Source organism: Martes martes (assembly GCF_963455335.1).
Source record: "Martes martes genome assembly, chromosome: 1".
NCBI lineage: Eukaryota > Metazoa > Chordata > Mammalia > Carnivora > Mustelidae > Martes > Martes martes.
Genome location: NC_137888.1, coordinates 158,356,015 through 158,380,498, shown reverse-complemented (window position 1 = coordinate 158,380,498; position 24,484 = coordinate 158,356,015). Strand labels below are relative to the sequence as shown.

The window sequence follows — 24,484 nt, the reverse complement described above, 5'->3', positions numbered from 1 at the left end:
CAGAGGGTGGACATGGTGGGAGGAAGGTGTACATTAGGGCCAATTCTGCAGATATTGGGAGAACAGCAACGAATTCAGCCGCTACTCTGGGGAGACAGTGCCGCCTCTAGGGTGAAGAAGTGAGGCAGGAGGGTGGGGGGCTGTCAGGACCGAACCTGACACAAAGGAGCGAGTCCCTTCTTTCCCCTTCTCCTCAGCCTTTTAGTCTCCCTCCAACACCCCTTATCAGTAGTGCTTGACATGGAGCAGCTGATGAAACAGGAATGTAATTTGCAGGGTCCCAGCTGCCATCCCAGAGAGCAGGAGAAGGGCGGAGGACAGTAACTTGGGGACAGCATGACAAGGCTGCAGGAAGGGTTGAGGAGAAGGGCCCAGTCTTCGGGGGCCAGACAAGAGTCTGGGTGAGGGGGAGCTTAGATGTCTCGGAGGTCAGCAGCAGTCCATCCACGCAGAGCAGCCCTGCAACCTTGCCCTTGGCCAGTGCTCTCCCCTCGGTGCTGTCCCTTCCATGCTGCCCAGTGGAGCCCCGCTGTGCAGTGGGGAAGGACAGGAGGGACAGGCTGGGAGGGAAGATGCAGGAGTCACTCTGCTGGGAAGGCAGCAGTGGCTGTGGGGGGTGCACGCAGGGAGGGGCCGTTTCTCACCTGCTGCTCCACAGGCCTGGAAGCCGAGAAGGATGGAGTACCAGTGTTCAAGCTCTCCCGCTGGCGGGTAAAAGGACAGACGCTTCCCGATGTGTTGGCGAAGTACCAGGCTTTGGGTGCCGAGCTCAACGTCCTGCCCTTCTGCAGCCAGTTCATCCCTGTGGAGGTCATCAACGCCCCCCGCCATGGCTCCATCATCTACCACCCGAGTCTGCTCCCCCGGCACCGAGGGGCCTCAGCCATCAACTGGTGAGACAGAGCAAAAACACCCACCTCTTCCCAGAAGTCATCCTGCCCTAGCACGGAGCAGGCATCATGCAGGGCCCCATCCTGTCAGCTGTTGTCAGATGGCATCCACAGCTGACTGGTGCGGTGTGACGAGTAATCAGGAGTGCCAGAGAGAACTAGGGACAGGCGTCATCAAGTGCTCTGCGCTCCCCCAGGAAACTGGGAAGTGAGCACTTCAGTGTTCCTATCCTGTAGGAGGGTCACTGGGACAGCCGGTTACGGTGTTCACCCAAGGGTACCAACCCAGGCTGGGTGGGACCAGAGGCCTGCATTAACCCACACCATTGCATCCCCCTTGGAAAGGGATAGAGATGAAGTAAGGGTCACCTGAAGAAGACAGTTGGACTTGAGAGGCACTCAGGAGACAATAAATGGGATGATGTGACTGATGGGTACTGCAGTTCAGTTGGGTGATCAGCAAGGGGAGATAGCCAATCTGGGAAAAGAGTACGTTTCTAGTCAGACTGGGATTCAGGCTCCCTGACATCTGGTTACATCACTTATCTGGGCTTCAGTTTCCTTATCTGTAAAAGGGGCATATAGTGCCTGTGACAACTGTTGGGGTATTTATGTCACATCAGGCATATAGGGCTTTTACCACAACACCTAGCAAGTGGTTGGTGTCAGTAAATACCTTCTCTTTCCAGCTCTCACCTGAGCAAGTATCAGTCCCCTCAGGGGCAGGGCATGGAGGAGGTTGTTAGAGGGTGACCAGAGGCCCCAGGAGCTGCCCCCAGTTTGCCCTTCTCCCTGATCCTTCCTCCTGGACTCAGGCTCTTATACTTGTGCTCCCCAGGACCCTCATTCATGGAGACAAGAAAGGGGGGTTTACCATCTTCTGGGCAGATGACGGTTTGGACACTGGGGACCTTCTGCTCCAAAAGGAGTGCGAGATCCTCCCAGATGACACTGTGAGCACTCTGTACAACCGCTTCCTCTTCCCTGAAGGCATCAAAGGGATGGTAAGTGCTGGGAGCTGGCCACGCCACATGTGAGCCTCCCTATCCTGGTGCCCTTTCTAGGCCAACCCCCACCAGGCTGTTCCTCAGTTCCAGGATTCTGGAGGGAGAGAGCTCTCATTTCAGGGTCTCAAAGAGGCAGGATTAGAACATACAGTGTATTGTGTTAGGCAAGACTCTTGGCAGTGTTAGGCAACTGACAGAACCCTATTCAGAAAGCTTATCCAAGAAGGGAACATTTTTGGCCCATTTAATATGGAAGACAAAAGGCAAGGGTGGTGTCAAGCATGGCTGAGTCCAGAAGCACAAGCCATGTCATAGGATTTTGTATCTCTGTCCCCTTATTGATTCTGTTTTTCTGTTGGATTAGCTTCAACTTCAGGTGGGCTGCCATCAAATGGGAGGAAAGGCAGTTGCTGGTGGCTCAGGGGTTATACCTCTTGATTCCAAAGGAAGAAAAACTCCTTTTCTCACAGAATTCATGAATGAAAAATCAGAGAAGGCCAACTGTAGTCATGCAGGTTGAGTTGTCTGCAGGAGAGGGGGTTCTGTCATCAGCAAGACAGACAAAAAGGACTGAAGTCAGACAGTTGAGGTTGGCATGGCAGGCAGGCCCTGTGGGGCCTGACTCCATAGGGACTGATGTGTCTGTGGGGCTACAGGTGGTAAGCCCAAGGAGGCCAGCTAGGGTTGGCCCAAGGCAGACACACTTGAGCTTCCCAATGATACCAGCAACTGGCAGGGGTCAGACAGGAAGCCATGTCTCAGAGGAGAGCATTCCCTGTTTGGAGGTAGCAATAAGCATCACAATGACTAAGATTGTTCACTGCTGCCCAGATGTCAAGCATCCCCTTCCCTCTGCTCCTGCTTCTTGCCAGCCACCTTTTATTTTTCACATTGTGTCAAACAAGATGCCTCTTGTATTCTCTCCCATGGAATCCGCCTACTCACAGAAGTAGTGAACAAAGTAGATTTGCTGGAGATTTGATATAAGAGACAGAGAAGGGGGTCACATGGCATATCCCACAGGAAACAACTAAAAACATCCTTTGGGGCTACACTGTCCAATATGGCAGCTGCTAGCCACATGCTGCTATTAAATTAATTAAATTGGATTTTAATTAAAAATTGAGTTCCTCAGTCCCACTAGCTAGCTTTCAGGTCCCCAGGACAGGAACTACACATGGCCTATGGCCATTGTATTGGACAGTTGCAGCATAGAACATATCCACCACTGCAGAACATTCTGGAGGGCAGTCCTGCTTTAGACGTTTCTGACATTCATCACTTCTTGGTTTGGGTGGCTCTGCGGCTCTCCCCCCAGGACCCCTTCAGGATGGACCCAGACTCCCTGGCTATCCTCCCCACTTCCCTGATTCCTTCCTCCGCAACCTTCCCCTTTCCTTAACAGAAAAACTACTTTGTGCTTAATCTCGGACTTCGAAACATCATGGGGCTCAGGATCCATTCTCCTTAAAAGTCAGGGAAGGTTTTAAATGAAAACATGGGAATCTGTGTTTGTTACACCTCTATAGGGCCCTGTAGTTTATACAGTCTTCTTCTGAGATCTCAGAAGGTACAAGATCTCTATAATCTTCTAAAACTGTCTGTAGTAGAGAGAGTGGGTTTTGTACTCATTCAGATTGGAATTAGATTCAGGCTAACTGTACCTGTTCCTATGATGGATATTCCTTGGGTGCCCATTGTGTACCAGGTGTGGGGCTATGCAAGTCTGGTCAATGTGGGGCTGAGTCCAGGCCCCTGGTGAACCCAGGGGCTGGGAGTAAGGGAGGGTCGTAATGCTGGTAATGCCAACTGACCCGGCCTCCCCAGGTGCAGGCTGTGCAGCTGATCGCAGAGGGCAAAGCCCCCAGACTCCCTCAGCCTGAGGAAGGAGCCACCTATGAGGGCATTCAGAAGAAGGAAACAGCCAAGGTGAGTGAGTGCAGGGTCCTGCCCACCCTGAGTTTGCCAGTGCATGGTCTGGGATGCAGAGGGTGTTCACGGAAGCTGGGGTTCAGACTGAATAGCCAAGTTGTAATTGCTTCAGACCTGAAAAGAGAGCACCTCAAGCAGGAGACACATGAGGAAAGCTCATGTGGCATCTGGACAGGCAGGGAGCAGGGTGTGTTCTGGGTTCTTCTCTGTTCCTCTTAGGGAGGAATGGGCAGACAGGGTCACCAGGGAGAAGAACTGGGGGCGGGGGCAGTGTGTTAAAAATCAGCCATAGGACTGGAAGTCTCTAAGATGGGGTATGAGAGGTAATTCAGTTTCTTGGAGCTATTGCAGCCTTGGGGGTGTGGGGGAGACCTATGGGTTGTACTTCTGCTCAGTCCTTATGGGGTGCATAGGGATCTCTGTGAGCCCTGAAAGTGAGGAGAAGCTGTCAGGGGTGGGAGAATGCCTATGGGATGGGATTGCACTTTGTGCTGGGGAGGCTGTGTAAGGCTTTGGCCATCTTAAGAGAATGCTATCTTGCCCAGTCATCCTGAAGTTTACACAACTAGTGAAAGACTGGTGTCAGAGAACACCCAGAACTGGGAGAGGCCTGTCCCAGCTCAGGGGCTCAGACCCAAATGTCCAACAGGAAGCCAGACTTCCCACTTTCCTCCCCAGACCTCCACCTAGTTAAGGGTCATCAGAGCACAGGTGGGGTAGGAGGTGGCCTGGAGTTGAGGGGTTGGGGGAAGATGGGGGAATGGCAGGGTATGACCAAGGAGTAGGGAAGAGACTGGCTGAGCACACACATCTTGCCCCACAGATCAACTGGGAGCAGCCAGCAGAGGCCATTCATAACTGGATCCGAGGGAATGACAAGGTGCCGGGTGCCTGGACAGAGGCCTGTGGGCAGGTATGTTTGTGCATGGCTGCGATTGGGCTAGATGCACTGGTGTGCCCTGCTGGCTGCAAAACTATCAAAATATATTTGAACTGGCTGGCAAATAAACTGCCCTGAACCCCAGCCCCACCCAGGTGCCCTCAGTCACCTCAGCCACCCTCCCCCCAGAACCTTGAGACCTGTCCACCATCTGGTGGCTGAAGGATAAAGGTCCAGCGCAGCTCAAGGCCTCCAGGGTCCTATAGCAACTCTGAGCTCAAGCTGTATTGCTTGTAAAATATTCTGACTCCCACCACAGGCTCAAAGGGATCCCAAGTCCAGCTCCGACTTTGACCTGGCGCCAGTGGGGAAGGGCAGCCTGCTTAGTTAGGCCAGGGATTCGGCAGTGGGCATTCTTCAGATGCTGAAGATAGTGAGCTCTAGGGCTCGCAGGCTCTCGAGAGGCATTGAGAGGTGTCAGGATTGTAAGAGGGAACCTTTGTCTGTTCCCCACAGGGCAGTCCTGTCCTCCACAAAGCCTCAGACTATCCAAACCCCTGACTGCTGCCCAGCTGCCCAGCCTTTGTCCAGGAGTCTCTCTCCTGCCCTCATCACCACAAGATTCTTTGCAAAGTGACCAGAGCTTGGTGGCATCCCCAGGGCACTCTGTGATGCCTTGAGCAGATTTCTGCTGATGCCTGTCCACCTGAGGACTTGAGGCCAGGGGCCAATATATAGTGTCTAAGGGGCATTCAGGGCTTGAGGGCCCCCTGAGGCCTCCAAGGCTCCTCCAGATCTTGTTTGTGCCCCTAGAGGGAGAATCCTTGGGGTTGCAGGTCTTGTTTTGTGGCTGCCCTGGCCCCCTCCTTCCTCTCCGTGGCCCCACCCAGCCCCCCTTCATCCCCTTAGCCCCACTCAGACTAGTCTGGGCTGCCAGCAGTGGGAACCTCTTTCATCCACCATCTTCTGGTTTTCCTGTCCTCAACAGAAGCTGACTTTCTTCAACTCAACACTAAACACTACAGGTGTGGTGCCTGAGGGAGAAAATTTGCCCATCCCAGGAGCCCATCGGCCGGGCATAGTCACCAAAGCGGGACTCATCCTTTTCGGGAATGATAACAGAATGGTAATGGTGCTGCTTTCAGTCACATGTCTGTACTGTAGGCTCCTGGGGCTCAGGTCTGGCAGTTAGACCCCAGGCTGCTCTAGAGAAAACGGGAAAATGAGACTGCAGACTCCAGAAGTCTGCAAGAAGACACAATGCTTGTAGTTCCCTGTTCTGGGAAGTCTGGCCCCTTCCTTGCTTTTCCTGACCAGGCTCCTCAGCCAGAGGGTACCAGAGCCCTATGAGGGTATTGGAATCAGAGAGGCCCTGTCCTGGGGGCCCTGAACTTGGAGCCTCCTTTTAGTTCAGCAGAGTGTCCAGGTGCCAAGGGGTGTGGTCACTCTGTGCCTCAGTTTCCTTCTTTCTGAACAGGGACATCACAGGGAAGAACCCTTGGAGCCATACTGGGCACACTACATGTCCAGACTCATGTTAGCAGACTCTGCAACTCCGAGTAACAGCTAATATTGATGGAGTGCGCTATTTGAAAACAATTTATATCAATTAAAATTTATTTTCCCAACAACTGTATGAGATAGGTATTATACTCATTTAACAGAAGAGAAAACTGAGACAAAGAGGTTTAAATAACCCTCCTAACATCACCAAGTGAGTTTGTGGCGGAGCTGGGATTCAAGCCCTAAAATTCTGGCTCCAAAGCCCACCTCTTGGCCACTAATAGTTATTCTCTTCAGTGGTTGGGTAGGTCTGGACCTTAATATACTGGGGACAGAGAAGGAGCACAAGCGGGGGTCTCCAAGCATTTTGGGGATTTCAGCAAACCCTGTGGATGTTGAACCATTGGCTGCCTTGGTGTGTATAGGCCAGATGGAATGTGGAGCAGCTTTGCCGGGGATTTGTGTGAGCTCACTCTGTGTACCTACCCTACTGTACCCTGCCATTGGAGGGCCTGAGGCTGCCCTCAGTGTCTGCGATTTATGGTGATGGGGTGTTTTAAGTATTCATGCTTGATACATGCAGTTGAAAGATGCTGTCCATCTTGGGTCAAGTTCCCTAGAAGCAGCATCTGAGACAGGAATTCTTGTGCACCTGATTTATCGAGGGAGTGCTCTTGGAAAATCCCACATAACCTAGGGCTAGGCTGGGACATAGGAAAATGCTAAGCAAAGATATAAGGGTTCTGGAGTTTTCCAGCCTTTATTTCATCACAGGCTCTGCAGTGTGAATTGCATCTGCTGCATGCTCACATCACTAAGTGCTCAGTTTCTGCTGCCCCTGGGGAAAGGGATTGGCAGTAAGGCATAGCCCCTGGTCTTTTGTGTGTGGCTGTGTTTATCTAGCTACAGCTGTAGAGGGGGAAGGTGCAGATGTAGGCTGCTAATGGCCCACTCATGCAGCAGCTAGAGGATGGGGACACCATCCAAGAGGAGGTCTGGTTGGGGGGTACCAACTGCACCTTCCTTGATGTCCACAGGGACAGCAAAGCGAAGGAAGCAGCCTTGGAAGAGATCCTTGGTTGAAGCATCTTTCAGGAACTTCTAGCTGGGTCTGGCTGGGCTTTAGCTCACCGAAAGCTCCAGAATATTTCCAAAAGGCAAAAGGGTGGAGATCAGGCAGGGAACCGGCTCCAGTTATGTCGGGATATATATAGAGTATGCCATTCCTATAAACCACTCTTGTCAAACACAGATGTCCTTGTCTGCTCCTCTTCCCACCTCTAGACCCCATGGGACATCTGATGACCTTCACCAGATGTTTCCCTGGGGTTTCTGGGAGCTGGTCTATTAGGTGATTAGTTGTTTTTTTGGTCAACTTTCAAAGTCATGCTTGAATTATTTTTGTCTAATAAATAGGCATTTTTATAGAAATGATAAAATCGTTAAACTTAAAAAGAAGTGAGAGCTTGGTTGGGGGTAGGTGACCAGGAGAAGTGAGCTCTACCATTCCCTCCGTGTCCATAGAATAGCCAGCATGCCCACTCTGAATGTCTCTCTTCCTCATTAATCTTGTGCCTTTCTTCTCATGGTGCGGGTTAGAGAAGTGTGTGGGGTGCCCAACACAGTACTGCATATGGAACTGCTCTTCACCCTGAGAGGAGGGCAACCTCGGGTGCTGTGAAGCCTTCTTTTTGCAGCTGCTGGTGAAGAACATCCAGCTGGAGGATGGCAAGATGATCCCAGCCTCCCACTTCTTCAAGGGAGCAGACAGCAGTGCCCTTGAGCTGACCGAGGAAGAGCTGGTCATAGCAGAGGCTGTGAGGGTAAGAGATCCCTTCAGGGATTCTGTCTGGTTGTGCAGGTTGTGCACTGCACATGTGTTTTTTGACTCACGCTCCCTGGAGTTGGGTGTGCACACCCTCTGTGGATATATGTGCTGACCCCAGGCACATGTTGGTTCTATCCTGTCTTGAAGCTTTCTGATGTCCCCTTGCTTTCTTCCTTTGTCACTGTGGCACTGGTATTTGGCTGGCTGGATCTGACTTTTCTAACACTCCTTGTCAGTGGTGGACAAATGAAGCAATAAGCCCCTGGAATAGATAACAAAGGCAGGTTCCAAGTCCATGGCCCTTTGATAAGAATGTGTGCAGTGTAACCTTCCAGAAAAGCTCCCTGAGAGGGAGTCTCTTGCCCTGTGACCAGCATGGGCATCATAGTCAGGCAGACCTGGGCTCTAATCCAGCTGCCTTGCATGATGCCAGAGAGCACTTCCCTCTCTGAGACGCAGTCCCTTCCACCACAAGTCAAATCAGAGGTCACTTCCCAGAGTTGTTCCTGGTCCTTCCTGCCCGCCCCCCACCCCCCGACTCATCTCCCTCTCCTTGGGAGGCAGGGTATTGACGGCATTTAGTCTTATTGAATGGAAGGCATTAGATGAATTTCCACTCATTCACTCATTCAGTCATGTACTCAGTGACTTGTTTAAGAAATACATGAGCTCCTATCAAATGCCAGGTGCTAAATCAGACACAGGAATATGGCAATAAGCAGTGTCCCTGTTGTCACGAGGTGTCCTTTTTCATGGGGAAGAGAGCCAATGAACACCCAAACATGACTAAGATAATTTAAGACAAAGAGAAGTGCCTGGAGCAAAATAATAGGATGATGGAGACAAGATCCTTCGGGGAGGGGAGGACGACTGTAGAAGAAATAATCAAGGCAGGCTCCCCTGGGCAGGAGGAGAGGAGGTGTGCCCTGAGAGCTGAGTGGAGAGAGTTTGGGTGAAAGGAGGGCTGTGGTGAGTGAAGGTGGATCAGTTGGCTGCCACACTGGTGACTGTGGGTGTTGATGACAAGTGCAGGGGACAGGACCCAGCAAGGGAGGGACATGAAGAGCTGGTACTGCTCCAGAGGGCACTGAGCATTTCCTTGGTAGAAAGCTGAACATTCTGAATGTCTGTAAAAAGAAAGAAAGAAAAAGAAAGAAAGAAAGAAAGAAAGAAAGAAAGAAAGAAAGAAAGAAAGAAAAAGAAAGAAGGAAAAAAAGAAGGCTATTCACTCAAAAATATTCTTGGGACCACTGCTCTGGCCCCAGCCCTGCGCATGCTGGGGATTCTGGGGCCAGCTGGACAAACTGGCCTGCAGCTTCTAGTTGAGTGGCACTTGGGGTGAGCTAAGGTTGTGTTAAACCTGAGTCAAAAGCTGCTGCAACTGTGTCCTTCATCTGTGCACTAGGAAGAATAAACGCCATGCCTGTGGGTGATATGAGTGGTAGAGGAGAGAACACAGATGGAGAGGGTCCATTTAGCCAGCACCTATGAGGACCTCAACAAATGTTGACAAGGGCCTAGTGGTCGTCAGGAGAAGCACATACTTGCACAGTGTGCACCCATGTCATGTTCTAGACACTTCAGGAATGGTAGTGTGTTTAATTACTGTAACAGCTCCATGAAGTAGGTGCTATTATTACCTTCATTTCCCAGCTGAGGAGCCCGAGACTTGAGGCGGGGTCACAGCAGATGAACACCGGCCTGGGCTTGGAGCCCAGCTGGTGGGGCTGGAGTCCTGGCTTCTACTGCTGTGTGGCTTGCCACATGGCCTCTGTCATCCTCAGCATTGATATCATGACACCTGTTGGTCACAGCTGGGCTGGCCTTTCACAATGCCTGTTCTGGAGGCAACTGGGGTGGAGGGGAGATGGCCGGGGACGAGAGGCCAGTGTGGGGTGGTTGTGGCTCTGTGTGGCCACCAGGATAGTGTTGGTGGAGAGAGCTCATCCTGGCAGCTGCAGCAGGGGTCAGTTGTGTTCAGCAGACCTCACCAAGTGCACACCGTGGGCTGGGGCAGGCCTTTGGCAAAGAGCCCAACCTCACACCCTCCTGAACCAAGCCTGTGCAGAGCACTGCCAGTGGCACAAATGCCACATTTGCTGAGCTCCTTCTGTACACCAAATGCTCTGTCTGCCTCAGGCAAGACATCCCCCACAGCCATTATCAGCTCCTTGCACAGATGAGGAAATAGGCACTGAAAGGCTGTCTGCATCTCCATGTCTTGTCAGGAGCCAAGCTGGGGTCTGAGTGAGGCAATGTGGCTTTGGGGTGCACTGCCCCTCAGAGGTTCCACATGCATCTGATAAGGGCCAGTGCATCTTGTAGGTACCTTAGGGTGGTATGCCCACATACCATCAGGTGACCCGCGGCCCCAGGCCACTTGAGTCTGAAGAGGGCCTTTGCCAGCACAGCAGTCAGTGAAGATTTCAGGAAAGAAGTGACATAATAGTTGGCCTTAGAGGCTGCCCAGGATTTAAACATGAGCTGGGGTTCAGAGAAGGGCATCACTGGTAGGCAAAGGCTCGGATGGAGGCCTTAAGGCAGGCAGTAATCAAGTGGGGATAGGGAGTGGCTCAGCATGGGTGCTGACGGTCACACTGAGCATGGGAAAGGCAAATTACAACACCTTTCCAAGAATGAAAGAGAAAGCCAAGGAGAGGTTAGGTTAAGGGTGCCAGGGGGCTGGTCCTAATTGGACCTGCCCACTTCCATCTGGGTCAGTGATCAGCCAGGCCTGAAGTTCAGACAGAGGGTGAGCCATCTTCTCCTGTCCTGAGAAGCCCAACTGGGAACCCAGCCAGAGAACAGCTATCCCCGCCTGACCTACTGGATGGTCTTAGAATTCTAGATGGTGTTACCCACTGGCACTGCCCTTTCCGTGCTCGTCCATGGGGCTGGCTGGTGGGCGCCGCTGCCCTCTGCAGGCCCTGGGCCAGAGGAGCATAGAACCAGCTAGCCTATTAGTGAAGACAAGACCCAGGCCTCCTGAGCCCCATCAGTGTGCCTCATTTTTATCCTCAGAACCAACCCCACGCTTTGCTTTCCCTTCCACACTGCAACATACCCAAACACCAGTGTCACTCTGGGGACCTCACTAGGGTGACAGCACCCAGGGGAGGCTGGGCGTGAAGTGGGCTTGAGAGTAGCTGGTCCACAGCCATACCCTGAGCTCTGCATGTCCAGTCTTCCTGCTGCCCATGAACTGGTATGGGTATCCCAGAGAGGTTGGGATCAAGGTGAGGTGCTTAGGAGGACGGTAGCTTAGCTCCTTGGGCTTCTACTTCCCCAAGGAGGCAGTTGCTCCGTTACCATCAGGCTCCTGAGAGCAGCAGCACTTTGGGATGGACAGAGAGCCCAGCCTGGCGATAGGTAGTCCGAATGCATATCAGGGTCTGCTCTCACCTGGAAGGTGCCTGCTCTCAGGTCCCCTGGGAGCCCTTTCTCATTGCACCTGTTTTTTAGAGTGCCTGGAAACGGATTCTCCCCAATGTCCTGGAGGTGGAAGACTCCACCGATTTCTTCAAGTCAGGGGCTGCATCAGTCGACGTTGTGAGGTAAGGCCAGGAGTGGAAGGGTGCATTCCCAGGTGCCTGTGGTTGTGTCACAAACCATACTAAAACTGAGTGGCAGGGAACAACCACCAGTTGTTATGTCTGTGGATCAGGGATCCAGAAAGGACCCATGTGTGTAGGCCTTGGGGGATCACCTCGAATGGTGGTGGGTCGGTGAATTGGCAGGATCTGGAAGAGCTGGGCAGGGGTATCCTCCTCCAAGGTGGCTTCTCTCTGCCATGCCTGGCCATTGGGCCTGGAGGGCTGGCATCTGCTGAGGTGGCACCACCGACTAGACACCTGTGTGCCTGCTCACAGGCACACAGAGTGGCTACTTTGGGATTTGGTGTCATTGTAGGTGGTGGCTTATGGCTCTGAGTGCACTGACGCCAGCAAACAAGGCAGATGCAGACCAAGCCTGAATGGTCACATGGCATCACTGCCACTGGCCTGATTGTTCTCAGTGGTCACAAGCTGCCCAGATTTAATGGCAAGAGCTGGGGCACTGAGACCCAGCCCTCAACAGGAGGAGGTCAAACAATGTGCAGCTCTGTCTTAAAACTGCCACAAGCTCCAACATCCACAGTGAAAGCCAAGGTGTTGGGGAAAGGGAATGGGCAGTTAGGGATCACCAAAGACTAGGTTACCCATTCTTCAACTTCATATGAACCATCTTGCTTTCCATTTAACAGTGGTAAGTTCTAATTTGCATAAAGGGAAGGATGTGGGATATAGTAGAACTTCCTTTCTTCAAGCAACTGTAACTTAGTTTAGTCTGGTTTGGACAAAAAAGAACAAAAGTCGAAAGTACCATGATAGCTTTCTTTAGGCATGGCTGATCACCTCAAAGACTCAAATTATGTCATTAACATTGTCACTGTATGTTGCTTCATTTTGGGGTAGGATTTCTCTTCATAGTGACAAGATGGCTGCACAGTAGCTCTGTTCTACTTTCTTGTGTTATCAGCATTTCCAGTCAAAAGGTGGTAGGTCTCTGGCAGTTTCCACATAAATCCTAGACTTTAATTTGACTGATTCTGTTGGAGTCATGTGCCCCAGTAAGAAACAGTTGCTGGCCAAGAGGAAGCATGCTCTGACTGGCCAGGGCTGGGTCATATGTCCTCCTCTGGAGCCAAGGGTCGAGAGGACTACATTCAACCCACATCTCTGGAAAGAGAGGAGAAAGTTGTTCTCTTGGAAAGTGTCATTGCTGGGGGAAAGTGGGTGTTATGAAGGCAGAAGCAAAGATGTGTACCACACATGTGGAGAGGTTTCTTATGCTTCAGGAAGGTGCAAAGGAAATTCTGTGGAGCTCACTTAAGTAGAGAGAAATTCATGTGTGAAATTAAGGAAGTGTGTGCTCTTGATAGGGTGTGCAGAAGACTGTCAGAGAAACACTCAGCTGAGCTCTGTATTTGGGTTCCTTCAGTAGATCTGTAGAGTGACAGTACCAAATAGAGGAGTGCATTGATGAGGAGAAGAGATCCAGGGTGAACTAAGATGTGTGAAATACAGTCCCCCATGACTGCAAAGGAAGACTTACATGTTTCCAAGAACTTTGGGGAAAAAAAACAAGGAGGAGGCTTACACTTCTGCTCTGGGGTGAGCTAAGAGTACAGCTTCTGTCTGACCAAATTGAAAGTCTACCTGAGGCTGAACTGAGTAATCCCAAGTCATCCTGGTGACAGGCCTCTCTCCTTTGTATTAATGATATTGTAATAAAAAGCTTCGTGTAAATAGTAGTTTGAAGAGGAGTTCCATGCTATGCACCTGGAGGAGATTCTGGGGAGGATCTTAAAAGGGGTTGATTCAGAAAAGCAACTATGATCATGAGAATGGGGATATGTATTGTATCAGTTAGTTTTTGCTGTGTAACAAAGCACTTCAAACATAGTGGTTGAAAACACCACCATTTTTTAAGCTCACAGTTCTGTGGATCAGCAGTCTGAACTGGGCTCAGTTGATCTAGGCCAGACTGATGTCAGCTGGGCTCACTTAAGTGCTTGTAGTCAGCTACCAGGTCAGCTGGGGGCTCATTGGTCTAGGATGGACCCTTCAGAGGGCCACTACAGTGCAGACTTGTTCCCATGATGGTGAGAGGATCCTAGGAGGCAGAAGGTCCACATCAGCACATCATATCTGCTGCATTTATTGGCCAAAGCAAGTCATGGGGTTGTCCCAGCTTCAAGGAGGAAGGAAATGGACACCACCTCCTAACGGCAGGTGCTCTAAAGGCTGGGACTACGGAAAAGGTGGAGCACGGTAGCCAGTTTTGTAACCTACCACACATATAAAAAGGTGTGAACTGGGCCTGTGTGCTTGGAAGCCTCGGACACTGCAGGTCTCTTGTAACTCATTCTGATTTATGTATGTGGTCAGTATGAAGAATAAAATCAATGTCTTTTTTTTTTTTTAAATAATGCTCAGAAGAAGAATTTAAGACAACTGAGAAAATGATGTCCTGAGGACAAGCAAGAGTGCCTAGAGCTTTTGAGCTGAGGTGTATTGTAGGATGCAGATAAAACTGATTCATTTTTGTTTTGTGAATACTTAAGAACATATATCCTTTTATTTCGATTATGGTAAATACACGTATGAGATCTACCTTCTTAACAAATTTTTAAGTGTACATTCCAGTATTGTTAACTGTAAGTACAACAGTGTACAACAGATATCCAGAACTTTTTTTTTTATCTTTCATGACTGAAATTTTATACCCATTAAAGAACAACTCCCTATTTCTCTCTCTCTGCCCAGCCCATGGCAACCATCATTCTACTCTCTACTTCTGTGAGTTTGATTACTTGACATACATTATATGAGTGGAACCATTCAGTATTTGTCCCTCTTTAACTGGCTTATTTCATAGCATAATCAGGTTTACACGTATTGTGGTATATGACAGGACTTCCTTCTTTTTTAAGACTGAATTAATATTCCACTGTATATTTACACCACATTTTCCTTATCTATTCATGTGTTGGCAGATATTTAGATTGTTTCTGCCTTCGGCTCTTTTGAATAACAGATATGGGATTGCGCTTGAGATCCTGATTTAAATTCTTTTGGATAAATACCCCAAAATGGGATTTATAGTAGTTAGGTAGAACTACCTACCATAAGTAGATAGAACTACTTATTGTAGTTCTAACTTTTAAAATTATTTATTTCTATAAGTAATCTCTACACCCAGTGTGGGGTTTGAACTCACAACCCGGAGATCAAGAGTCACATGCTCCTCCAATTGAGCAATCCAGATATCCTTGGTAGTTCTATTTTTAATGTTTTCAGCAATATCAACACTGCTGTTCATTTCATAGTGGTGGCACCATTTTACATTCCTACCATCAGTGGACAAGGGTTCAAATTTCTCTTGAGCACTTAAAAAAAGACCATCCTCGGGGCTCCTGGGTGGCTCAGTGGGTTAAAGCCTCTGCCTTCAGCTCAGGTCATGATCCCAGGGTCCTGGGATCGAGCCCTGCATCGGGCTCTCTGCTCAGCAGGAAGCCTGCTTCCTCCTCTCTCTCTCTGCCTGCCTCTCTGCCTATTTGTGATCTCTGTCTGTCAAATAAATAAATAAATAAATAAATCTTAAAAAAAAAAAAAAGACCATCCTCATACTTGTGGAGTGATATCTCATTGTGGTTTTGACTTTCATGTCACTAATTATTGGTAATATTGATGATCTTTTCATATACCTTTTGGTCATTTGTATGTGTCTTTGGGGAAATGTTTCTTTAAGTCTTTTGCCCAGTTTAAATTGGACTATTTGGGGAGGGTTGTGGTTGAATTGTAAGGGTTCCTTACATATTTTGGATATTAACCCCTTACATATGTTGTTTGCAAATATTTTCTCCCTTCCTATAGGTTGCCTTATCACTCAATTGGTTGTTTCCTTTGTTGAGCAGAAGCTTTTTATTTAATGCAGTTCTACTTGTCTGTTTTTGCTTTTGTTGCCATGATTTTGATGTAATATCCAAGAAATCATCACTAAAACCAATTTTATGAAAAATTTCCCTTTATATTCTTCTAGGAGTTTTGTAATTTCAGGTCTTTGATTAGTCTTTAATCCATTTTGCGTTGATTTTTAAATATGGCAAAAGATAAGGGCCCAATTTCAATCTTTTGCATTTAGATACCCAATTTCCCAAACACTAGTTGTTAAAGAAATGATCTTTCTCCCATTGTACATTAGCAGCACCCTTACTGAGGATCAGTTACCCATCTATGGAAGAGTTTATCTCTGGACTTTCTATTCTGTTCCATGGGTCTATATGTCCATCTTTATATCAGTACCACTTTGCTTTAATTACTGTAGCTTTGTAATGTATTTTGAAACTAGAAAGTATGATGCCCCAGAAAAATTAGGAAGAGAACTTTATTCTTCTTTTCAAGATTGTTTTGTTTATTCAGAGTCCTTTGTGGTTCCATATGAATTTCAGAATTGTTTTTGTCAGGGGCGCCTGGGTGGCTCAGTGGGTTAAAACCTCTGCCTTCAGCTCGGGTTATGATCCCAGGGTCCTGGGATCGAGCCCCATATCGGGCTCTCTGCTCAGCAGGGAGCCTACTTCCTCCTCTCTCTCTGCCTGCCTCTCTGCCTACTTGTGATCTCTGTCTGTCAAATAAATAAATAAATAAATAAAATCTTAAAAAAAAAAGAATTGTTTTTGTCTGTTTCTATAAAAAATAAGATTGAGATTTTGATAAATATTTCATTGAATCTGTAACTAGCTTTGGGTGGTATGATTATTTTAACAATATTCAAACCCATGACCTTGGGATATCTTTCCATTTATTTGTGTCTTCCTCACTTTCTTTCAGCTATATTTTGTAGTTTTCAGTGTACAGGTGTTTCACCTCCTTGATAGAGTTTTTCCTAAGTATTTTATTATTTTTGATGTTAGTAAGTAGGATTATTTTCTTAATCTCCTTTTTAGATTGCTAATTTTTAGTGTGTAGAAATGCAACTGATTCTTGTATGTTTATTTTGTTTTCTGAAACTTTACTGAATTAGTTTATTAGTTCTCACAATATTTTGGTGGAATTTGTAGGGCTTTCTACATAGAAGATCATGCTGTCTGCAAACAGAGGTCATTTTACTTCTCCCTTTCTAATTCTGATGCCTCTTATTCTTTCTTTTCTTTCTTCCTCCCATCTAATTGATCTTTCTAGGATTTCCATTACTATGTTGAATGAAAGTGGCTGGAACAGGCATCCTTGTCTTTTTCCCAAGGGAAAGCTTTCCGTCTTTCACTATTATGATGTTAGCTATGGGCTTTCACATATGGGCTTTATAATGTTAAGGTGTAAGGTAATTTTCTTCTCTTCCCAAGTTTGTTGACTGTTTTTATTATGAAAGGATGTTGAATCTTGTCAAATGTTTTTCCTGCACCTATTGAGATAATCACGTGATTTTTATCTTTCATGCTGTTAATGTGGTGTCACATTTATTGATTTGCGGGTGTCAAACTTCATCCTTGCATCCCAGGGATGAATCCCACATGGTCATGGTGTATGATCCTTAATGTGCCATTAAGTTTGGTTTGCCAGTTTTTAAAAATAATTTTTGCATTTATATTTATCAGGGATATTAGCTTGTAGTTTTCTTTTCTTATGGTGTCCTTATCTGGCTTAGGTATCAAAGCAATTTTATCCTCATAAAATGCATTTGAGAATGTTCCCTCCTTTTCAGTTTCTTGGGAGAGTTTGAGAGGCATTGACATTAGTTCTTCCTTAAATGTTTGGTAGAATTCACCAGGGAAACCATCTGGTCCTGGGCTTTTCTTTGTTGGGAAGTTTTTGATTACTGATTCACTCTTCTTGCTCACTATTGGTCTGTTCAGATTTTCAATTTCTTTTTTAAAAAGATTTTATTTATTTATTTGGGAGAGAGAGAGAGAGAATGAGAGAATGAGTGGGAGGAGGGGCAGAAGTAGAGACTCCCTGCAGAGCTGGGAGCCCAACTCAGGACTCGACCCCCAGACCCTGGGATCATGACCCAAGTTGAAGGCAGACACTTAACCAACTAAGCCACCCAGACACCCCAGACTTTCTACTTCTTCATGATTCAGGATTGTAGATTATGTTTCAAGGAATTTATCCATTTCTTCCAGGTAATACAACTTGTTGATGTGTACTTGTTCATAGTAGTCTCTTATAATCATTTGTGTTTGTGTGGTATCATTTATAATGTCTCCTCTTTCTTTTCTGATGTTATTTGATTCTGTTTTTTTTCCTTAGTTAGCCCACCTAAAGATATGTCAGTTTTGTCTATCTTTTAAAAAATCCAGCTCTTAGTTTTGTTGATCACTTCTATTGTCATCTTATTGTTATTGTTGTTGTTTTGGTCTCTATTTTATTTATTTCTGCTCTAATCTTTGTTATTTCCTTTCTCCTGGTAACTTTGAGCTTCATCTATTTTTCTTTTTCATAGTGTAAAATTTGGTTGTTTATTGGATTTTTTCCCCCTTAATGTTAGCCTTTATCACCAAACTGCTTTTTCTGTGTCCCATAAGATTTAGTGTTTGTGTTTCCATTTTTGCTTGTTTCAAGACATTATTTTATAATAGCTTAAGATTTCCAAAAACCTTGTGAAAACAGTACAGAGCATTCCCATATACTCCACATCAGTCACCTTATTATTAACTTCGTATGTTAGTATGGTACATTTGTCATGATCAGTAATCCAATATTGCTAGATTATTTTTAATTAAAGTTGATCTACTTTATTCAGATTTTCTTAACTTTTGTGTAATGTCCCTTTTGTATCCTACTACCCCATTGGGATACCACATTATATTTAGTCATTAGGTCTCTTCTAAACTGTGGTAGTTTCTCAGACTTGCCTTGATTTTGATGATGTTAACATTTTTTAGGAGTACTGCTCAGGTATTTTGTAGTCTGTATTCATGTCCAGCTGTAGTCCAGTTCATGAAAATGGTTATATCTTTTTCATTTTATTTAGGTCTTTTAAAATTACTTTCAGCAGTACTTGTAGTTCTCAGTGTAAAACTCTGTTGCCTCCTTGGTTACTTTATTGCCGTTTTATTCCTCTTGATGGTATTGTAAATAGAATTGTTTTCTTAATTTCTGTTTATTGTTAGTGTGTAGAAATGGAATGGATTTTCCTGTGCTGTTTTTGTACTCTGCAACATTGTTGAATTTGCTTATTAGCTCCAATAATATGTCAGGTTTTTAAAAATTACAATATGTCAAAGTGTGTGTGTGTGTGTGTGTGTGTGTGTGTGTGTGTGAAATCTTTGTATGTGTGTGTGTATGTTCCAGTAAAACTTTATTTACAAAATAGGCTGTCGCTAACTGATCTCTGCCTTAAACCAAAAGCCTGGGGATAATATGCTGTGATCATGCAAGAAGGAACTCAGCATATAACTCAGCTGTGCTTCTTAAATGAGAAAATAAGCCTTTTTTCCCCCCTCCTTCACTCCTTTTTCTTGATTCATAGCTTAAAGACAATTTTATAATTTTTCCTTTATTTAATAAAAATGTAAATATTTAAGGTGTGTGATAGTATGATTGATATACATTGTGAAATGATTATTATAGTCAAGCTAATTAACACACTCATCTCACATAGTTACTTTTACTTTTTGACAGAGCATCTGAGCCCTACTCTTTTAGCAAATTTCTACTATACATTGCAATATTATTAACTATAGTCAACTTGATGTACATTAGATCTCTAGAACTTATTCATCCTATGTAACTGAAAGCTTGCCCCCTTGACCATAAGGTAAACCACCATTGCAATTGAGAATTCCATCTGGTGACAATGAATTTGGCTTACTATTATTTTTGAGAGAATTTTAGCATTTATATTGATCAGGAATATTGGCTTGAAATTGTCTTTTCTTTCTTTTTTAAAAAAATTTTTTATTTTTTAAATTTCTTTTCAGTGTACCAGAATTCATTGTTTATGCACCATTCCCAGTGCTCGATGTAATACGTGCCCTCCATAATACCCACCACCAGGCTCACCCAACCTCCCACCCGCTGCCCCTTCACAACCCTCAGATTGTTTTTCAGAGTCCATAGTCTCTCATGGTTCATCTCCCCCTCCAATTTCCCTCAACTCCTTTCTCCTCTCCAACTCCCCATGTCCTCTGTGTTATTTCTTATGCTCCACAAATAAGTGAAACCATATGATAATTGACTTTCTGTGCTTAACTTATTTCACTCAGCATAATCTCTTCCAGTCCCATCCATGTTGATAAAAAAGTTGAGTATTCATCCTTTCTGATGGAGGCATAATACTCCATAGTGTATATGGACCACATCTTCCTTATCCATTTGTCTGTTGAAGGGCATCTTGGTTCTTTCCACAGTTTGGCGACTGTGGCCATTGCTGCTATGAACATTGGGATACAGATGGCCCTTCTTTTCACTACATCTGTATCTTTGGGGTAAATACCCCGTAATGCAATTGCAAGGTCATAGGGAAGCTATATTTTTAATTTCTTAAGGAATCTCAACACTGTTTTCAAAGTGGCTGCACCTACTTGCATTCCCACCAACAGTGTAAGAGGGTTCCCCTTTCTCCACATCCTCTCCAACACATGTTGTTTTCTGTCTTGCTAATTTTGGCCATTCTAACTGGTGTAAGGTGGTAGGTATCTCAATGTGGTTTTGATTTGAATCTCCTTGATGGCTAGTGATGATGAACATTTTTTCATGTGTCTGATAGCCATTTGTATGTCTTCATTGGAGAAGTGTCTGTTCATGTCTTCTGCCCATTTTTTGACATGATTATCTGTTTTGTGTATGTTGAGTTTGAGAAGTTCTTTATAGATCCTGGAAATCAGCTTTTTGTATGTACTGTCATTTCCGAATATCTTCTTCCATTCTGTGTGTTGCCTCTTGGTTTTGTTGGCTGTTTCCTTTGCTGTGCAGAAGATTTGATCTTGATGAATTCCCAAATCTTCATTTTCGCTTTTGTTTCCTTTGCCTTTGGAGACATATCTTGAAAGAAGTTGCTGTGGCTGATATCAAAGAGGTTACTGCCTATGTTCTCCTCTAAGATTCTGATGGATTCCTGCCTCACGTTGAGGTCTTTTATCCATTTCGAGTTCATCTTTGTGTATGGTGTAAGAGAACGGTGAGTTTTATTCTTCTACATATAGCTGTCCAATTTTCCCAGCACCATTTATTGAAGAGACTGTCTTTTTTTCCACCGTATATTTTTTTCCTGCTTTTTCGAAGATTATTTGACCATAGAGTGGAGGGTCCATATCTGGGCTCTCTACTCTGTTCCACTGGTCTATGTGTCTGTTTTTGTGCCAGTACCGTGCTGTCTTGGTGATCACAGATTTGTAGTAAAGCTTGAAATCAGGCAAAGTGATGCCTCCAGTTTTGTTTTTCTTTTTCAACATTTCCTTAGCGATTCGGGGTCTCTTCTGATTTCATACAAATTTTAGGATTGTTTGCTCTAGCTCTTTGAAAAATGTCGGTGGAATTTTGATTGGAATGGCACTGAAAGTATAGATTGCTCTAGGCAGTACAGACTTTTTAACAATGTTTATTCTTTCGATCCATGAGAATGGAATGGTCTTCCATCTTTTTATGTCTTCAGTTTCTTTCATGAGCGTTCTGTAGTTCCTCGAGTACACATCCTTTACTTCTTTGATTAGGTTTATTCCCAGGTATCTTATGGTTCTTGGTGCTATAGTAAATGGAATCAATTCTCTAATTTCCCTTTCTGTATTTTCATTGTTAGTGTATAAGAAAGCCACTGATTTCTGTACATTGACTTTGTATCCTGCCACATTACTGAATTGCTGTATGAGTTCTAGTAGTTTGGGGGTGGAGTCTTTCGGGTTTTTCATATAAAGTATCATGTCATCTGCGAAGAGTGCCGCTTCTGTTCGGCGAATGGGAGAAGAATTAGGCACAAACAAGTCAGCTGCAAGAGACTGGGAGCAGGGGACAACAGTCGAAAAGACTGCTGCCCCGAGCATCTCCAGAGTCCCACTTTTATTAGATAGAAACAATAGCCAACAGAAGAACCGATGAAGGTCAAACATTAGTCACATGTCTCATGGACAAGCAAGAAGGAGGATAAAGTTTATAGTTAATCAAGCACATTCAAAGGACTCATCTAACTAACAACGGGCGCTTCTGGGAAGAGAAAGGAGCAATAATGGAAAAGGGAAGCAGGCGGTATTTCGTTCCACCCTGAGCTGACCGGGCGTTCCCGGGTGTTCGGCTTCCCTGAAGCAGGCGGGTTCTGCCCTGAGTGAGCCAGGTATCCCCAGCTGCCCAGCTTCTGTGAAGGGGCGTCGTTTGGCCCTGAGCAAGCCAGGCATCCCCAGCTGCCCATCTTCACGGTCGTATATCGTCCTTCTCCCCAAAGGCCTGTTGCTAGTATATGTTTTTCTTAAGGCCATATCCAAATGTGCTTGGTAACTAGTAAAATCCTCCAGGGGCTATAGTTTAAGTAACACATTGTTCCGAGGTGCAGAAGCAGAAGAGAGAGAGTTTGACTTCTGCATTGCCAATTTGAATACCTTTTATTTCTCTTTGTTGTTTGATTGCTGTTGCTGGGACTCCTAATACTATGTTGAACAAGAGTGGTGAGAGAGGGCATCCTTGTCGTGTTCCTGATCTCAACGGGAAGGCTGTGAGCTTTTTCCCATTGAGGATGATATTTGCTCTGGGTCTTTCATAGATAGATTTGATGAAGTTGAGGAGTGTTCCCTCTATCCCTATATTTTGAAGCGTTTTAATCAGGAACGGATGCTGGATTTTGTCAAAAGCTTTTTCTGCATCAATGGAGAGGATCATGTGGTTCTTCTCTCTTCTCTTATTGATTTGTTCTATCACATTGATTGATTTGCGAATGTTGAACCATCCTTGTAACCCAGGGATGAATCCCACCTGGTCATGGTGGATAATCTTTTTAATGTGCTGTTGGATCCTGTTTGCTAGGATCTTGTTGAGAATCTTAGCATCCATATTCATCAGGGATATTGGTCTGAAATTCTCCTTTTTGGTGGGGTCTTTGCCTGGTTTGGGGATCTTCGTAAAAAGAGTCTGGACGTTTTCCTTCTGCTTCAATTTTTTGAAACAGCTTCAGGAGAATAGGTGTTATTTCTTCTTTGAAAGTTTGGTAGAATTCCCCAGGGAATCCATCAGGTCCTGGGCTTTTGTTTTTTGGGAGGTTTTTGATCACTGCTTCAATCTCATTACTAGATATCAGTCTGTTCAGGTTGTCAATTTCTTCCTGGTTCAATTTTCGAAGTTTATAGTTTTCCAGGAATGCATCCATTTCATCTAGGTTGCTTAACTTATTGGCATATAACCGTTGATAATAATTTCTGATGATTGTTTCTATTTCCTTGGTGTTAGTCGTTCTCTCTCCCTTTTCATTAATAATTTTATTAATTTGGGCTTTCTCTCTTTTCTTTTGAATTAGTTTCTCCAATGGTCTATTGATCTTATTGATTCTGTCAAAAAACCACCTTCTAGTTTCATTGATGCATTCTACTGTATCTTTAGTTTATATCTCACTGATCTCTGCTCTAATCTTGATTATTTCCCTTCTTGTGTGTGGAGTTGGCTTAATTTGTTGTTGATTCTCCAGTCCTTTAAGGTGTAGAGACAGCTGGTGTATTGTGGATTTTTCAGTTTTTTTTGAGGGAGGCTTGGATAGCTATGTATTTCCCCCTTAAGACCTCCTTTGCCATATCCCGTAGGTTTTGGACCGAAGTGTCTTCGTTCTCATTGCTTTCCATGAATTGTTTAAGTTCTTCTTTGATTTCCTGGTTGATCCAAGCATTCTTAAGCAAGGTGGTCTTCAGCTTCCAGGTGTTTGAGCTCCTTCCGAACTTTTCCTTGTGATTGAGCTCCAGTTTCAAAGCATTGTGATCTGAGAATATGAAGGGAATAATCTCAGTCTTTGGTATTGGTTGAGTCCTGATTTGTGACCCAGTATGTGGTCTATTCTGGAGAAGGTTCCATGTGCACTTGAGAAGAATGAGTATTCTGTTGTTTTAGGGTGGAATGTTCTAAATATATCTATGAGATCCATCTGGTCCAATGTGTCATTCAATGCTTTTGTTGCTTTATTGATTTTCTGCTTGGATGATCTATTACTGGGAGTGGCATGTTAAGATCTCCTACTATTAATGTATTCAGATCAATATGACTCTTTATCTTGATTAACAGTTTTCTTATGTAACTGGCTGCTCCCATGTTGGGGGCATAAATATTTACAATTGTTAGATCATCTTGGTGGATAGTCCCTTTAAGAATTATGTAGTGTCCTTCTGTGTCTCTGACTACCGTCTTTAGTTTAAAATCTAATTTATCTGATATGAGAATCGCTACCCCAGCCTTCTTTTGAGGCCCATTGGCATGAAAGATGCTTCTCCATCCCTTCACTTTCGGACTGGGTGTATCCTTAGGTTTGAAATGGGTCTCTTGTAGACAGCATATGGATGGGTCCTGTCGTTTTATCCAATCTGCAACCCCGTGCTGTTTTATGGGTGCATTTAGGCCATTCACGTTGAGAGTGATTATTGAGAGATACATTTTTATTGACCTCGTGTTACCTGTGAAGTCTTTGTTTCTATAGATTGTCTCTATATATCTGTTCAATGATATTCTTAGGATTTTTTCTCTTTTATAGAAGCCCCCTTAATATTTCCTGCAGTGTCAGCTTGGTGGTCACATACTCTTATAAACCTTGCCGGTCTTAGAAGCTCCTTATCTCTCCATCCATTTTTTTAAAAGGTTTTATTTATTTATTTGACAGACAGAGATCACAAGTAGGCAGAGAGGCAGGCAGAGAGAGAGGGAAGCAGGCTATCTGCCGAGCAGAGAACCCGATGTGGGGCTCGATCCCAGGACCCTGGGATCATGACCTGAGCGGAAGGCAG

General features: G+C 45.4%; 1 protein-coding gene across 1 annotated transcript in view; it reads left to right on the top strand.

Moving 5' to 3' along the window:
- ALDH1L1 (aldehyde dehydrogenase 1 family member L1) overlaps positions 1–24,484 on the top strand; it is a 108,982-nt gene that overhangs the window by 22,098 nt on the left and 62,400 nt on the right. The window contains exons 3-9 of the mRNA XM_080805995.1: positions 659–893; positions 1,729–1,894; positions 3,725–3,826; positions 4,653–4,742; positions 5,698–5,835; positions 7,910–8,035; positions 11,503–11,594. Of these exons, the coding sequence (XP_080662121.1) occupies positions 659–893; positions 1,729–1,894; positions 3,725–3,826; positions 4,653–4,742; positions 5,698–5,835; positions 7,910–8,035; positions 11,503–11,594 (949 nt within the window). The remainder of the gene's footprint in view (positions 1–658; positions 894–1,728; positions 1,895–3,724; positions 3,827–4,652; positions 4,743–5,697; positions 5,836–7,909; positions 8,036–11,502; positions 11,595–24,484) is intronic.